General features: G+C 34.7%; 1 protein-coding gene across 2 annotated transcripts in view; it reads right to left on the bottom strand.

Annotated features, from left to right (window-relative positions):
- Nucleotides 1-18,268, bottom strand: part of SMCHD1 (structural maintenance of chromosomes flexible hinge domain containing 1) — an 85,912-nt gene that overhangs the window by 40,284 nt on the left and 27,360 nt on the right. For both annotated transcript variants that reach the window (XM_054059492.1, XM_054059493.1), the window contains exons 8-23: nucleotides 16,476-16,642; nucleotides 16,157-16,250; nucleotides 15,695-15,905; nucleotides 14,718-14,838; nucleotides 14,431-14,614; nucleotides 13,740-13,937; nucleotides 13,500-13,613; nucleotides 12,931-13,037; nucleotides 12,565-12,647; nucleotides 12,314-12,427; nucleotides 7,991-8,068; nucleotides 7,788-7,907; nucleotides 4,870-5,014; nucleotides 4,541-4,637; nucleotides 1,548-1,620; nucleotides 629-768 (exon numbers count right to left, since the gene is read on the bottom strand). In XM_054059492.1, coding sequence (XP_053915467.1) covers nucleotides 629-768; nucleotides 1,548-1,620; nucleotides 4,541-4,637; nucleotides 4,870-5,014; nucleotides 7,788-7,907; nucleotides 7,991-8,068; nucleotides 12,314-12,427; nucleotides 12,565-12,647; nucleotides 12,931-13,037; nucleotides 13,500-13,613; nucleotides 13,740-13,937; nucleotides 14,431-14,614; nucleotides 14,718-14,838; nucleotides 15,695-15,905; nucleotides 16,157-16,250; nucleotides 16,476-16,642 — 2,046 coding nt within the window. The remainder of the gene's footprint in view (nucleotides 1-628; nucleotides 769-1,547; nucleotides 1,621-4,540; nucleotides 4,638-4,869; nucleotides 5,015-7,787; nucleotides 7,908-7,990; nucleotides 8,069-12,313; nucleotides 12,428-12,564; nucleotides 12,648-12,930; nucleotides 13,038-13,499; nucleotides 13,614-13,739; nucleotides 13,938-14,430; nucleotides 14,615-14,717; nucleotides 14,839-15,694; nucleotides 15,906-16,156; nucleotides 16,251-16,475; nucleotides 16,643-18,268) is intronic.

The following is an 18,268-nucleotide window of genomic DNA, read 5'->3' as shown; positions in this document are numbered from 1 at the left end:
TAAATTCAGTGAGGTTGTTAACACTCCTTTTCATAAATTTGGTAAAAATCACAAATTAGACAGAATTTAAACTCCAAGTGTAAATGGAATGTAGGCTATTTTGCAGTGGTAAAAGACATTTTTAGTTGTTTACCTGTTCTTGTCAGAAAACTGATTTCATTAGAATTAAAAAAGTCACCTTCCTGAGTTAAAAAATAAAATCTAGGTCCAAAAGGGCACAGGCATTTTACTTTAAAAGCCACAGCAATACCTGCAATCCTTTCTGAACTTAGATAAGTACTTATGGTAAGTCTTATCTTATTTTTAGGCACTAGAATTGCATCTTCATCTTTATAAAAAATCAAAAGTAAGCTGTATGCAGTTTATTTCCTGAACAAATTTTACAATTGCGTACAGCAAATATGACCTAAGATACCTTAAAAACTGTAGCTAAGGCCAGGTTCCTGATTCTGAAATTTATTAAATGACAAATAACAGATGAGGCAACAGTCACAGTTATGGCTGCCAAGCCACAGAACTTCTAAAGTATAATTAAAGATAACAAATTCTATCCAAAATAGGCTCTTCTCACAGCTGTTGAAAAAGTAAGTATCAAAATCCTTATGACAGGTAATAAAATGCAGTTTACCTTACACTGGACTACCAGCTTTGGCTGTGCTGTTATATTTCCCGATTCATCCAGTACTTCAGCCTGGAAGGGGAAAGAGGTACCATTTTCAATCTTTAGAATTTCAGAATCTGGTTTCACCTTCAGTTGACGAGGAGGGCCTGTAAAAACACACAAATGCAGAATAGTGGTTATATTTTAGACAACCTGTGAGACACTGGATTTCAGTCTTTGCTACCTCAAGTTTTTATAGCCAAGCTGTCAAGATACTGATAATGTGGGAGGCCAAAAATCAGCCTGCAAACTATACCTTATCTTCAAAATCCAGAAAAAAAAAAGGTAACAAGGGATAAGAGGCATCACTCAGTATCAAGACATCCACAAAACGTAAAATACTGGTAAAGGCAGTGGACTTACAGACTTCTATACTGCTTTTATGGTATAGCTACCATATGACACTAAAAATTTCAGACACAATCCCAACTGCTAAAGTATGCCCCCCTCTGCTGGGGTAAGAAACTGAACAAGCTACTTATTCATTCACAAGCCGTTTTCTACAGGAAGAACAGGGCAAAGCAGATTATTACAGGTTAAAGGGCTTAATGCTGAAGAAAATCAAGAAGATAAGAAATTCACTCATTCAGTGGTGCTAGGTTAGAAAAAGATTTAAATTATTTAAAAGGAAGTGAAAAATCAGTCTCAAGTTAGCAAATTCCAGCTGCTAGAATAATGGCCAAGACTGGGCTGTGAGTTTGATGTTATTCCTGCCAAGAATGACATGCCCTTAGCTTTACTTAGTTTCAGTCATTGCTTGGATGAGCTAGAATATTTTGGTTTATGCCTCACTAAATACTCTGCTTTCTTGGGAGAAGAAGCATTTCATTAATAGTGTCAGAATAAAGTCCAATAGAAATTCACTAAATATTTTAAGGATACTTACCGGGCTGCAATCTTATTTTACAGGTTTGTGTGTCTTCTTTCAAACCAGGAAGAGTAACTTTCAGATTGAAGTTCTAATAAAAAGAATATTTTAAATATTAACCTTAAACTAAACCAGATCACAGATTACCTCAGTCATATCAATTTATATATATGTAAATTTCAGAAGTCTATCCAAAGTTTTTTGCACCGCTATGCAAATCATTTCTTTTCCCCTGTAATAAAATCTGTCTTTTTCATGTTATTATCCCCAGAGACGTTCATTATTATTAACATTTGCATGTTAAACTACATGGTTCTGAAACTACTTAAAGCAGCTAACGTAACTTGTGGCTGCCTGCTTAGAGGATGTTTTAGTGGGGGGAAAAAAACGTATCAGTAAAAAAAAGTCCTCGAGTTCTGTGTTCGTTATTCCTTAGCTAATTGCCTGAAGGAAAGCACTACAAATCATCCATCTCATCTTTGAATAAAGCCATAGGAAACACAGCTACTGTAGAACTGTATCACTAAAACTGATTTTCAGATTAATATCAGAGAATGGAGTAGTCTAATCAATAATCTTAATGGCTCCAACTTCTTTTGGTTTCCTGGGCAAGAGAAGAAGAAAGTGCAATGAAACCTGGGTGGGTGTATCACAACTGCAGCCATATCAAACACGTGAACTCCCCAGCTGATAGTTGGCCACAGAGGTGCATGGAAACTCTCCAGCTCTGACTAACCAGCCAACCATACTGGTCTGCCTGCAAGCCAAGCAGCAAGTCTTGGCCCCACGAAATCAAACAGTGAATCATGAGAAAAGAGGAAGGCAATACATACTAAGGTTACGTGTTGGGGGGCTGAAAAGAAAAAAAGATAAAGGAGAGGGGGAGAAAGGGCAGGGAGAAGAAGAAAATAACGTAGGAAGTAAAACCATAGGAAATCTGCATAGCTGATAGCTGATCTTTAATGTTAGTAAGTTGAATTATTCAGCAGATCATTCAATCAAGCTTTGTACTCATGCACCAGACACTCCTCTTATGCTTCCCTTCTTTTAGTTTCAACCTCTTTTTTGCAGTACACATTATACTTAATACTATCTCCTTTAACACTGCACTACTTCCTGCCTCTAATTAACCAGTTTACATATTTAACTTAATTTCTTTTCATATTTCAACACCTGTGTCCTTCAGAGAAGTTCTTTTCCCTTTATCTACTTTCCTTTTGCTTTCAAGTCTATACTGTAGTACTTTAAAATGAAAAAAAGAAAAAAGAAATATTATTTATAGTTCTTTCCTCACCATTTTCTTGACTGTTTTCTAAACCCTAGAAAAGAATAGTCTTCTTGATACTGCTTACACACTTGTTTTAAAATCTTCCCTTTGAATCCACCCACAATCAAAACATACATCTGTCCTAACTGGTTTAGGTGGAATTAAATCAATGACTACAGAAGTAAATGAAGTTTGCTTCCTCTTTCTTCTCTGTCAGTGCTCCCTTCATTGATGCTGTGCCTATCTCAATCAAATTTCTCTTCTTCATTTGGCACAATTATTCCTTCAACATTATTTTCCATACTTCTTTCGCCAAAAAGCATTGACTATTTTTTTTCCATTTCTTCCTTTTTTTCTTCTCTCAATCACTTTCTCCTTCTAAATTCTTTCCACAATCCTATTACTAGGTATTCCTCTGAGATATTTTAGCTGTTCTGATACCATTTCAAAATTAACTTTCAAGTTGTTGACAATTTCTCCTATACTCATATTTGCTTCTTATTTTAAATTAAGCATAGAAAATTACACTGTATTTATGTTTTAAAATTATATGTTGTTTTTCCTCTGTTGTCCCACCATCCTGCTTTTTGCCATAATTTTTCATTACCACCTTTAACAGTCCTTTTGCATATAAATTAGAACCACAACTTTCAGTGCCAGTTCCTGTACTGTTTCCAACACTTTATGCAATTAAGCAATGTGAGTAAATAATATCTTCCATTATTATGGTATGGTATTATTTCTGTACTGTAAAATCCTTAAATGACTCTCAGTCTTTTTCCACATCAAATTTATACCTTGCCACAGCTTGCCACTTTTTGCTCCTACACACTTTGTTTCCCATAATCCCTCTCCATCTTCTCTCATTATTCTTGCCTTTCACCTTAAATTCTGAGCTTTACCTACAAAATTAATTACATTCAATCCCCTCCAGTTTTCAATAGGCAGGTGTATGTTTCCTCTTCTCTCTACACACCTTTCCTCCAACAACATTACTTGCTTCTTTCTAAGTAACGCTAACACCAGTATAATCTGGTATCTTCAACTACCTCAGTCACTATGCTAGATTGCGGGACTAAATGAAAGGATTAAGATCTGATCAGAATACAGTGTAAATATGCCATACGTATGATTTATAAATTATTTTTTTAAATAACGATATCTGTATTTATCAGAAGCATTAAAATTTGTTTTATGAAAGAAATCTTTTTGGTGTGTAACATATGTTCTTGTTTTTATAGTAAATTATCAGCTTGACCAGGTGCTGAGGGTCCATCAGTAACAGGTTGGATTTGCATGACATGTTTGCTACAGAAGTGAAAACAGTATTTTGGAAATGTCTAGGAAAGATTCATCATCTCAACTCCAAGAACGAAATATTTCCATGTTCCCTATGCTATTTCAGTGCAATAGCCACCAGGATGATTTGGCTTAAAACAATTTCTGCACCAGTTTAAAGTAAGACAGAAGATTTAACATGCTTGATGCACTCAGCCACACACCCATGTGCTGCCCAGCCCCTCCAGCTCCAGTCTCATCAGCTAACAGAGTGTTGCTGTAGGAAACTGCTTCAGGTAGAGCTGCAAGAGATCATTTGAAAATATCCCAAGAAATACCTGCAGTCACTAGTGTAAACCAAACTTGGATAACAATAAGCGACAATACATTTTACACAAACATTATTTGCTTAGACGTTGTTCTTTTTTTAAAATATGTTACTTCAAGTTTAAATTCATCAGCCTACCTTGCCTTGGCAACTATTTACACAGCCTTTAGCAGTGACACCCTTAATGACGCACTTCGTTCCTGGAGTTATGTCTTGATACTTCAATGTCAATCCACTTGAAAAATACATATTAAACAAATCAATTTAAAAATAAACACTTCTAATATACAAAATGCTTTCAGATATTCTTATGAAAATAAAAGCAAAAATGCAGTTAATTCACATGAAAAGAACCCAGTGTATTACTCAGAAAACCCACAAAGAATTACTGTATTAATGTCACATGAAGTAAGGACAAATAACAACAACAACAACAGTACTGCTAATAATGGACATGGTTGAATTACCTAGCTTCAAGAACTGGTTTAATGCCAGATGGTAACTGTGTTGCGTGACCAAATTCATCCTGCAATTCCAAAGGAATATTAAAAGGTACTCCAACTCGAAAAGGAAGCTCCAAAAGACCCACTGAAAATTTCTCTGGTTTGCCCTCTAAGAGAAAAAATAAATTTTTTTAAGGAATTATGTGTGTTCATTGGCTTTTTCCTAATTAAGGCTGCAATTAAGTCAAATGGCTTTCTACCTATAAGTAAACAGGCTGTTCAGAATACTCATAACCAAATCATGGTTTATTGATTGAACTTCTTTTTTTAAATTACACTAACATAAAAATAATAGTTAAAACAAAACAGCAATAGACTATGCTAATAGAAACATAACAGAACAGTCAAAACTTCCTGAGTACTTTGAACACCAATACAGCACCTTAAAGCGGACAGCTTTTCTTAAGCATTTAATTGCTTTAATTCTGGTCAAACAAAATCAAAACATTTTTGTTCTAAAACTGTCTCAAATTTGAGAGACAGAGAAGAGTAATGACAGGCATTTGAAAAAGAAATCTGAATGCATCCTTCCTGTGAAATGTGGCTCTGCCAGACTGCCTCCTATCAGACACTAAAAAATGAGACCAAAAAGAGCAGTACAACTGGGAGCCTGTAGATCAGAGTAATGTTATGTGGAATAAAACTGTGTTGGACAAGCAGCCTTTGAACATAGCAGCAATGCAGTGCTGAGCTAAATGGTAGACAGATGTCCTATCAAATTATTCTCAACTCAAATTAACAACTACTTTCTCTATCTACAGATATCATTATCTCAGAGCGCCTTTTGCACAAGAGATGTGAAAATCATGGGAGGACAGAAAATGTTACCTTATATTGTAACCACTAAAATAATTTTTAACAATAAGATCTCAACCTTACAATGTTTAGAATTTTATTTACAGTGAAAGAACTTCTGTCTTGTCACAGTAAATAGCTACCAAAAAGAACGTCCGAATTAAAACCACAAAATTTAGATTGACTTAGAAAGTTCAGTTCTGATTTGATAATTATTTTTAGCTTACCAAGAACAACTGTAAACACTGAATAAGAACTTGCTGCTAGAGAAGTAAAATAATTTGTTTCTCAGACAAAGGCGCTGTTGATATCTGCTTTGATTTTAATTTTCCATCTCTGGATTTTTAGATTATACATATAAATGTCACACAAATTATAATATTTTAGAATAACGAGCATGAGTATGGCTGCCTCTAAAACAACACAAAACATTGCAAAAATAAAGACCTGAAAGATTGATTCACTCTTCAAGACTGAAGACACTAAAAATGTCAAATTATCTTTTGTCTAGTTGAAAAAGCAGCAATAGATAGCAAAAGTTGCTTTTGGTCCTTCTTGTGTGAAAAAGTACCAACCTATTAGTGCCTTAGATTTTTAGGGTATATATTCCTTTCTGAAGAGACGTGTTCATTTCAGTTGCTATGGCTGAAGGAACATTTAATTGAAGGCCGCCATGCTGGGGAAAGCCACAATACTATTGAAAAATAACTTTTAGAATACAAAAATGCAACTTAGTAACTTTCAAGAATCACTTTTTGCTTCCATAAACAGAGAAAAAGAAGGAGCAGACAGGGTTCACTGATGTATTCTTTCGGAGAAAGATATTTTGGTTTTCTTTTCTTGGAATCTCACAGAAGTACCTTGAGACTTCAATGCCAGGTTTTCAGACATAGTTTTAAATAATTAATCTTTTAAAGTAATGCCAAACATTTTTTTAAGTATTATCATACAAGAATATCTCCTTCTATTTTGCCAATAATAATTTTGCAGAAGCTTTTAGAAGAATATGCTACAAAGAATTTTTTTCTGCCCCAATAGTTTGCATTCCAAGTCTCTAGGCTTTGTGGAAAAAAGTGAGGCTACTGAAAGTATCTATTTTCAACTGATCTTCCAGAAACAAAGGCTATCTCTACCCCCCCGAACTCATGATAAAAGCATCCATTGATAAAAGCATGCGTTGTAATATTAAATGCAAAGGAAGTAGCATTTCCTGTCTTCACCCTTCCTTGTCCCTCTTGTAGATAAAGTCCACAAAACAGTTGTCCAATGCACCTGGGTTAAGCAAGGCCACCTACAGCCCAAGAACTTGTCAAGATGGCTTTTAAATAACCCCAAGAATGGAGACTCCAGAACCTGTTTGGCAACTTGTGCCAGTGCCTGGTCACCCTCACAGTGAAGAAGCATTTCCTGATGTTCAGAGGGAACATGTCCATGCCTCTGGTGCTGTCACCGGGCACCACTGAAAAAAGCCTGGCTCCACCTTCTTCACACCCTCCCTTCAAGTGTTTATAGACACTGGTAAGATCCCCACAAATCTTCTCCAGGTGGAACAGCCCCAGGTCTCCCAAGTTTCCTTCACATGAGGGATGCTTCAGTCCCTTCATCTTCATGACCCTTTGCTGGAGTCTCTCCAGTATGTCCATGTCTCTGTGTTGTAATGAAATGCACCCCAAACTGGACATAGTAATCCATTTTTGAACACGTTTCTCTGTAGTTTACGAATGAAAGTTGGCCTAATGAATACTAGTTTTATGAAAGACTTTAAATAGCCAATGGCATGAGGAAATAAGGAGAATCTAATTAAGTATAAGTCTATTTTTATTAAGTATATTTAAGAAAGTTCACATCAAGGAAAAGTTTTTTATTCCATCAACGCTTTACTGACTTTAGAACAGAGCTAACACATTATACGTGAGATCAAAACCTATTAGACAAATTTTTTTTCCTGAAAATACTTAATATCTGATATGCAAATGCTGATTTTCAGTGCTGAAAGTGACTCTCAACTAAAATATGAATAATTTTTATATGCAATGAATCAAACAAACAATAGAAGCAGAAAAAATTAGCATCACTGGAATTCTTACCTATAATAGTAAATTTAAATGTTTTAGATGGTAGAGGCCTTCCTGCATAAGTGTCTGCATTACTTTCATTCAATACTACTTGCAGTTTCAAGGTGTAATTCCCAAGTTTCTGAAGATTTTCTAATCAGAAATATAAAAACAATTAGAAATCCAAAAAATGTAAAATCATAAATAAACTCAAAATATTGCATATGTGAACTTACCCATTTTCTTAAACCAGTATGGCCATTTGCCTCCATGTTGACTGATATGGGAAATTATTTCTTTATTCCCAGTAGGTGCTGAAAAACAATTAGATACATGCATTTAGGTTTTGTGCCATAATTCTTGTTTTTTTTCAAGTATTACTATAATTCATTATAATTACTACCACTTCTAAATATAATAAACATAAATTCAGCTTCACAATTAATCATGTTGATCACAGCAAAAAAAAATAAATTCCATACCTAATCCTATTTTAATTAAAAATTGCTAGCCTCAAACACATTAAACTCAAAGCAGTAGGTTTGTGAAGTTTAATGTTATTAGCTCTATAGGTTCCCTCCTAAGTCTGAGCACTTGTAAGCTGTGCACTCCACAGTGGCTACTGATCAACTTGACAAATTACCATCACGAATTCACTTAAATGAGAGCAATGGTAAAAACATGCAGCTGTCTGAAGGTATAATCAAGGAAAAAAGAACACTGCTTTTTTGCCCCTAATTCTTGTAAGTGTCTTTATAAACACCTCTGCAGCACTATGACACATCCAGAAAGAGAATACACTGAAACACTAGGGCAATTTTTCAGTGACTGGTTCTATAACCCAAGATAAATACAAGAATGAGATTTATTGTTTGAAAATACAAGAGGCATTGATATATTCCTTAAAAATATAATTTAGAATAAATACAAAATGTGATCCAATAAGACCATAAAGAACAAAAAGAAATCTAGTAAAAATATATAATGTTCTAGAGCAAAGTATATCTGTTACAGATCCTGTTCTTGCACCAAATTGCATACATAACATGAGTAGCTTTGTAGTAAGAGCTAATACGGTTTCCTGTATCATTATTTTTTCCACCTTAGGTAGTTCCTAACACTGAGAAAACTGACTTCTAAAGTGAGTGCATTTTTGCTGTTGCAGTGTCAACTGCCACCAAGTTAAACTGAGAAGTCTCTCTGTATTATGCAAGATGCACACCTTTCTTCTTATATTGCCTCAAGACAGACAGACAGTTTAAGGCAGAAAATTATCTAGAAATTAAGAAAGTCTAATAATTCTGTGTTTAGTGATACGAAAAGATGACAATTAATCAAATGGGATTTTGGAAGAGAACAAATGAGAAAACCCTGGCTTTTAAAGGTAGGGCTGTTATGTTCTGATATTCTCTTCTGAAAGAGGAGACAATCCCAAGTGTGGATCTACACAAGAAAGTTATCAGGTATATCCAAAGCTGTTCTTGTGGTCTCTGTGATGAAAAAGCATCCTGATGTTTTATTTGAACAAGACTAAATTATACCGGTGGAGCCACATACAAAGATTTAGAACTTTCTTGGGAATTTCTCAGTTTTTTTCCTTTAGTAGATGAAAAATCCTTCAGACACTTCCTATTAGTAGTGATTAACGAACTGCCCTCTGTTGTTTTGCTAGAAAGCATCATTAGTACTTCCTAACCACCATGCTATTTCCTGGACAACTCCACACAAACACATTTATCAATTTTACCAGTATCCCTACAATCATCAAGATACTGAAGGCTGCACTTGGTGCAAACTATGACTACCACAAACACACATGAAATTAAATTTTTAGAGACATGGTAGGATTTTGCAAAAAAATACATGGCTGAGCTAAATTATTTAAATTTGTTTGGTTTTCATCAAGCAGAAAAGAATTCTCATTCAATGTTGCCCGGAGGAGAGGGAGGAGGAAGGTTTGTTTATTGTCTGAAACCGTTTGGAAGCAAATGCTGCTCTAGAGAAACAAGGTAACTTTTACTCAGAGTATTAATAGGCACTAAAGTTTGCTTCTTATAGGAACAAGCTTTCCATATATAATACATAGTAACTAAAGGTTCCTGCTATGGTTATAATGTAAATCCATAGAATACATAGACACAGGGGGCAAAAAAAAAAATCTGTCATTTTGTTTCTAATGTCATCTTTAAAATAGCCACAGCCTAGCTCAACTGAAAGAACTCAATGGTGCATGGGGAGATGCATCTGAAGACCATCCCCCGTTGTGATTTACAGGAGGGAAATGCCAATACAATTGCTTGATGAGAAAAGCAATCAACTTACTTCTTAAATAAATACTTCAGTGATGAAAACAGTTTGTTGAAGAGCTCAAAAGAACTGAAAAGATACCCTGCTATTGCCACAGCACCTATTTGAGTATTTTGACAGTGGTATCTGCAATTTAATTGAGTAATCAGGAGTGATTTAAGAATAATCTGGGATGGAAACGCTTATTTCTCAGCCTCACTTAGACAAAACCACACAGGCATGACTTTGAAAAAGATTCTCAAAACTCAGCTTTCCCAGTAGCCCCCTCTTTCCTAGCAGCCTCCTTGCATCAACCTTAACCTGAAATTTTAGAGCGAGCCTGAGACATACAACCTGCTGATGGGAAAAAACACATCCAAACAAGCAAAACAAGCAAAACCGAAAAACCCACAACCTCACAGGCTTGTTCTCCTGGCAGTCTATGCCTCCCTTAGACAGCCTCTTTCTCCTTATCCTACTCTTTCATTTGGTAGCCCCTACACGTTCCTGCTCCGCCTAGACCTTTCAGCTTTCTCTTTCTCTCAGCTCTGACCTATAACCTTATTTTCTGGTCAAACCTTATAAGTCCCACCTCTTCATGGACCAGATTAAAAATAATTTCTCATACCCCAGCTGCCTTGACAGCCCCCAATTCCTTTGTCCAAAATTTGGACAAAGTGCTCCTCACAAGGCCAGGAAAAGAAGTTTCTCACAGTCTAGGTTCTTCTGATATTCCACCCTTTACTTTGGCAGCTCCTTTTATCCCCATCAGACCCCCTCGTCTTTATCATTCTCTCAACTCTAATTGAAATGCTAATTTTGAACTGCCTTGTATAAAGGTCCCCAGTAACAGACCAGATAAGAAGTTCATCATAGCTCAACTCTCTTGGCAGTCCACAGCGTATTTTGCCAGGTATTCCACTCTTACGAAAAAAAGAGAAACTTCTAGTACATTACAAGATGTTTGCTGATGGCCTTCATGGGGCTGTAACCACTTCAGTACAAATAAAAGCTTTATATTATAAAAAAGACTAGGGGTTTGAGTTTTGACATGTATGTCATGCTCAAACTCTTGCTTAAAGAGTTCTGGTGCAGAACAGGGAGATTCCTAAATTGACTAGAAACAGAAGCTAAGATAGGAAGCAGTAAAAAAATTTCCAAGTACAAACTTCCATCAATGAATTCGTCAGGAGACATGAAAGGTTCGAAGACAGACTTTTCAGTAATCAGAGGCAATGGGCAAACTTAGTTCTATTTCTCCTAGCAACACAACTGACAAAACACAAGAGAAACACCATGTCACTTTAAAGTTTATACATCCATAAGTCAGGATGGTCTATTAGTTAAGCTTGTCAAACACTAATCTGTGCCCCAGGCTATTGGCAAACACAGTTTGTATTATGTGAAACTGGATTTTTTAATTCCAACCTCTTTATGCCCCAGTACACTACCTCGGGCAATGGGTATGAACAGCAAACAGTCCCCATGCAACAAGTGCCATTAAAATATTGTGCTTAGTCTTATCACACATATATTAAACTGAAGCTAAGACACTTCTGTTTGCTTTCCTTTGACATGTATCACTGCAGTAACCCCAGTGCTTCAAAGGAGTACTTTTACAACTCTTATCAGACAAAGGAATTAGATTTCTACATTCCATATGTAAAGAAACAAAGCAAACAAGATTTTAAATTTCTGTAAATTTCAGATATATATTTGACCAGAGTTTTCAGAGAATTTAGCCTTCCAATTCTGCGTTCAACACACAACTGAGTAATTTCAGCTGCCTCAGACAGAATGTAATTCTCCAACAAGTGCAATGTAAGAATATCAAGTGAAGCACCCATAAAACAAAACCCACAAAAGAGTAGCTCACAAGAAATTTGATTTCTTTAAATTCTGAAGTGACTTTACGTCAGATGCTAAACAAGCCTGGTCCCTACTTTTACACAGCTCACATGAGTTGCTACATTTATTGCAGAAAGACTGTCCATTTTAACCATGTTCTTATGCATATTAAGTAGACAATCTAGAACTAACAGGTCTTCCTTAGATTTGACAGAAGATGTAATCATAAGCATAAAGACATTAAACATTTAGCATTGAAGCAACTGTCATTTTCCTGAAATGTGGCTTTGGAGTACCATATGCTCTGATGGGATATTTTCTATCAAATTCTAACATGTATTATATGCATGTACACAAATAAATACATTATCCATTATTATTTTTTAAAATAATACAGACTCAGTTAAATATACTGGAAAACTTACTATGTAAAATAACCTTGAGTTCAACCAGAAGTTTCTTTGAACCTCCGTGGCTTGTACCTGGAAGTTTTTGCATTGCTTCTCCTTTTTTATTCAAAATTTCTATTCTTAAAGCTCCTGTATTTAAAAGGAAAAATGGACTTTTAAAATATGCTGTGTAATATAAGTGATTTTTTATTTTTTTTATAAAAGAGCGCATAATATATTTTTAAATCTACATTTTACTTTTTAGTATTTGGAAGAAAAAGGTATACCTATTGGTGTGCCAGCAAATCTTGTTTCATTTGGCAATAACTCATCTCCTTCAGGCCATGTTACTGATAATTTGTCAGGAAGTCTAGTGAAAGATAAAGAACGAACAGTTTAAATCAGGTTAATTTACCTTTAGTAGAATATACATGAAGCTGTTTTCTTTAAAAAAAAAAAACCCCAAAGAACAACAAACAACCCCAATCCCCCCAAAATTCTTCCCGATTTAGAGTTCTAGGGTTTCTTATTTCTACTGAAACAGCTGACTGCTATCTCATTAGGGATTAAAACTGAACTTTTTTTGTTCCTAAAGAAATACTAAAACTGTTATTAGGTACTCCACAAGTAAATAATTACAATTTAGGGTTTACCTTGCCATTTCATCCTCTATGTATTTTTTAACAGCTTTTTCAGACACTGTTCTGTCAAGTTTTGAGATTGGAATAGTTTTCATTTCAGCATACAATGCCTGAGGTTCCTAAAAAAAAACCAAAAACATTGAGTGCAGGTATAAACAACCACACTATAATATGTCAGCGGAGAAATAGCTCTCTATCAAGGGACTAGACAAGTAAATATAAAGATAACACAATATGCTAACAAATACTACCTGATAACACTACAGGAAACTATTCTAACATTTGCTGAAATCACAATAGTTAAGAATGGCTGCACGATACTATTAATACCAACTGCGATACTTTACTTCATATGCAAATTTAAATAAATCAGATCATTGATAATGAATAGTAACTTTCAGATATTTACATTAAAACTAGAGTAACTAGAGTAACCAGCTTGATTATTTCTAGATTGCTGAATCTCAAAAAACCCACCATGATTTCCAGCAGTTCTTTAAAAGTCAAGTCTGATCCAGGATTATGTTTAAAGATTCTGTTGGCATACTCGGTATGTGAACCCATTTTTATATTTGCCTTACCAAAGCTATTTGAACCTCTCCTCCAGTGGCAAATATATCCCCATCATGGTCTCCATACAAAAAAAACTTCTCAATACTTCCATAGAATATTGGAAGAGTCTTAACAGTTTTTACCTGTTAAGAGAAGACATCCATTAGCGTCAATACATTACTTCTGCATCAAATGTATAGTATTTGCCTTTTGTGGAGTTGAAATGCTCTATTACAAAACAAAAAAACACCAATAAGAAACTAATTTACCAGCTGTCCAGTTCTGTATGTCTTCCCATCCCACTCTATTGCAGCATACATTGTCCAAGGGCTCTGCATTCTTTTGGATGGTATATCAGAACGTGTAGTTATTCCTTTAAAGACTGTGAATTTTATCTGTTTGTCATATTTTTCATGACAGTCTTTGAGCCACAAAGCAAATTCTCTGTCAATTTTCATTCGCTGTGCCTATAAAAACATTACAAAATACATACATATTATTAATGTATTACAAAACTACAGTCTGACAACTTCAGGAGCATGAACAATTCTAAGAATGCAGCAATACTGTATTCAAAAAGACTGGATTCTTCAGCCTCAAAACACCACAAAATTCTAGGAGAGCTACACTTCAAGCCAGAAAAAGTACTTCCCCCAGCATCCATATTCCTCAACGAAGAGTCTTTCCACAAAACCTGTCATATAGCAACTAGATGAAGTCATTGTTTAAGAAAGTAAAAGGAAAAAAACTAAACCTTCTTTTTCTCAGATTTAAAGAGTCATCTTTACTGCTCACTAAAATGGAGAGAAGCATCTGCTACAAACTCCTGCAAAAGTGCCCAAGTTCTTTAGAAACTGGGCAGCATCCAGTGACATGAAAAAATGACCAATGAGTAAAGGTTTCTATATTACATGCATTAAACTTTGCAATGAAGAAATACTTAGCAGAAAAAATGATTACCTGTCCATTGAACATTCTTGTGAACAGAGTATTCTTATCCTTTAACTTCAGCTCCAGATCCATGAAAGTGAGTTTGTTTGTGCTGACCTGGAACTTGTCATTGGTAAATAATGCACCAGAAATTCTGTTGTAGCATTCAATTGGCGCCAATCCTCTCTTCTTTGGAGGAGCGCACCACTCAAAACTTGAACAAAAGAAGAAAGACACTGAAATCCTTTTTTTTATAAAGACAGCTTTACACTACAGAAACAAATTGGTTTACATTGCAGAAACAGATGAGCACTTACTCTTCAACAGTTGTGTATGGTATTAATCTTCCATTCCAAAAACATTCAAAAATAGGCCTTTTTCCTCTGGCACCTTTTTCTATTATAAAGCAGTCATCGTCATCATCATCATCATTTAATTCTTGATTAAAAAAAGAGACAACCTCCATGAATAGATTTCTTTAAAATACCGATTTAATATAAAAACACAGAGCAGTCTAAATTAAGGTTTAAACATTAAGTTAGGCACAGTAACAGTACACATGATATCAAGCTAAGTATATACAATATTAGGTTTGTATTTTCCTCATTAAGAAGTAGCTAGCAAAAAAACTAAGGAAAGCTAAGGAAAAATTTTGAACAATGATTGAATAATATTACAAAAATCTACCAAATTTGCAGATTTCAAATTTGGTAGATTTCAAATTTGCAGATTTCAAATTTGGATTAATATTACTTTTTCCTCTTAGTTTCAACTGATGGGCTTCTAATGTCATGAAATCTTGTCACAATTAAACTCAAGATTTGTTTTGTCCAAAAAAACCAAATCACCAACACAAATTATTTCTAAACCGTAGCATCTGAAAACTCACCAAGACCAGATAAAACAAATTTGAAATTACGGACTGCAGTATTCCGAAGTTAGTATCATAGTTTATTTAGGGTCTCTTGAACCCAACTGTGGGCATTTTGTTACTTTCTTGAAGCAAAGATTTAACAGTCAGGAAAGAGGAAATTATTCAATCAGACTGCATTCCGTAAGAGTTTTCATATAACACCCTCTTATTTCAAAATCTAAGATGAGGTTCACACAAACAACACAATAGACAAACTGTTCATCCAAAAGGGTGTAAACTCTTCTGTTCTGCCACAACCCAAGTTAGATAACCATTTACACTCAATTTAAATTGTTCTAGTTTCTATCTTATTAAACGGTCCATTTAGAGTAGTAGGGTCATCTCTAATAGGACTGATAACGAGCAAAACATTTCACTTACTTGATGGAAAACATGGATCATCAGGGTATGTTTCTTTATCGTACAGGAAAGGATGATATCGGATGATGCCTTCCACTATACCTTCTCCTTCTACATGTGCCTTAAACTCAAAACTATCTGATGCAGTATTTATATATAATGTCTGCATGTCATCTTTGATCTCTCTAAGATTAACTATCTTTGGTACTTTTCCTTTTTCAAACATTGAAATCTAGAAAAAAATAAAACAAGTTGATTTTCCTTAGACCAAAAAAACTACAGTAAGTAGCATTTGTGACATTTATCTTAACTGCCAGAGCAAAATGCTTTAGTTCTTATGCTGCAGTGATAAACAATAGTACTTTTTAGAAATTATATCACATACATATCTTAAAATGCTGTAGTTCAAAATGCAAGATTAAACAGAAACAGGCACAATATGAAATAAGTTGCCATCAAATTAGAATTTTAATTAATACTTACCTGGATGTCAATGTTGTTGAAAGGGCTTAGGTCTTTTGTTACAGCATTAGTTTCATTTCCTTTTGGTCCATGGATATAGTAGTGATAGATATGTCTGAAATACATTTTAAGTGACAAATAAATCTCAAAGTAAAATTACAAAATTGCACATTATAATTTTCAAAAATCTAAATAAACTCGTATTTTTACTAAAACACAACTGGTTTCATCAGGAATAAAGCCAATGACTAAGCACAAAAAGTAAAAAAAAGAAGTAATCTATAATTATCTGACTTTGTTAGTAGTCCACATTTAAATCAAATCTTAATCAACAACTTACGCCAGTTGCCTTGTCCACAGATGAAAGTAGTTTTTCAAGTACTGTATATGATCTTGTTGTACACCTGTAATGATAACTGCTGTGAAACTCGCTTTATCCCTTTCTTCTAATATTAAATTATGAAGAAATCTTTCATCATCACTTGTGATGTGACTAGAGTCACATGGCTACAAAAAGAGTAAAAAAATAAGAGCACAATAATAAGAACAACAATGTAAACTGAATTTCCAAACTTCTACTAGCTTTAAAAGGAATTAAAAACAGAAAAGGAAAAAAATACAGCACACATAAGGCAAAGTATCAGAAAGGATTAATGCTTAAAATAAAACCTTCCAAATTAAAGTCAACAAACAGAATCTGACAACCCTGATCCAGTTAATTTTCACCTCATCTCATCATCATCTTTAATATGGCACTGTGTTACATCATTCACTAAATGGAACTATTCTTTGTACATGACATAAGTCTTTAAGAAAACCAAGCCAGAAAAAAAAATTAATTGCTTTTAAATTCATAAGATGCTTTCTGTAACAGAAATTGAAGTGGCAGAAACATGCTTTTGCTGTTAAAGAGAAAGGGCAAATCCTCAGTTCCAGCTGAAATATCCAGTATTACTACAGAAAGAGAAATTCCTGATTCTGTAAAGTCCTGATCATCTTTTCCTAGACGGATGTACATTACTGTCATGATACTAGGTTTCTAAGCTGCATAGAAAAATAGCAGTTGGTGTCACACTTCATGCTAGACCACTGGATAATCCTCTACATTCAGTGCATCCAGAAAAGAAGCTATTTTTAATACAAAGATTGAGATATTTATAGCAATCAAAAACAATTGGTACACCTGAGAAGATATAATTTTCCACACTGTAGCAAATGCAGCTTCATGTCTTGTTTTGCTGGAACACAGGCAAAAAGGAAATATATCAAGTCAGTGAAAGGACAGGTCCCATCTAACTGTAGATGGTGAAATATTTAGTCAAGGGAGTTCTGTTAAGACTTTTTTTCCCCAAAATATCAAAGAGCTCTCCCTAACCAATGATTATTCAAGCAATTGTGGGAAATTTATTAAAAAAGACTGAAATTATTTAAATGCTTTCTTCTGCTCTCAGCACAGACTCTTAAACCTAAGAGTCTTGCTGATTTCATCCAAGTAAGAGGCTGTTTCTATGACAGTGATGAGATGACAGATAATAAAGAAACACCAGAATCCTCACCTCTGTGTGACCTGAACAATGACCTAGAAGCTGCACACAGATGCTGAACAAGTGCGATCCTGTACAACATACTAAAATACTTCTGATATGTTGTTCCCAAATTCTCTGGTTGCCTTCCCACTATGCTTGATCATCTGCTATGGTGCTTTCCCCTACATTCCTAGCTTCCATCTCAACAACAAAAGTACTATTTCCTTGTTGGCAATATTAAATGGTCCACGGAAATGAGTGCAGAAAGGATAGGTGCTTATTATCCATCAACAGAAGATGATTGGCTGAGGTGCTATTAGTGCCATTTTTCTTCGATGTTCTGGCTTTGTTCTGAATGTCTGAAGTTTGATGCCAATTACAAGTTGATTTTTCCGCAGAAGTAACTTCCTTTACTAACTCAACGAAGAGTTGGTAACTCAGCCTTGAAGACTCAATTATTCTTCTCATGTTGCACTAATCCATTACAGCTTCTATTTTTGCCATATGATTCCTTTTATCTCCACACCTGTTGAGTTATTCTTCTAATCACTTAAAATCATCTCTCTCCTCCTGGATATTTACAAGTAAATTTTACCTCTAAAAGAAA

This window comes from Cuculus canorus, chromosome 2, assembly GCF_017976375.1.
Source record: "Cuculus canorus isolate bCucCan1 chromosome 2, bCucCan1.pri, whole genome shotgun sequence".
Classification (NCBI taxonomy): domain Eukaryota; kingdom Metazoa; phylum Chordata; class Aves; order Cuculiformes; family Cuculidae; genus Cuculus; species Cuculus canorus.
The sequence above is the reverse complement of the archived record's forward strand: the minus strand, read 5'-3'. Positions and strand labels throughout refer to the sequence as shown.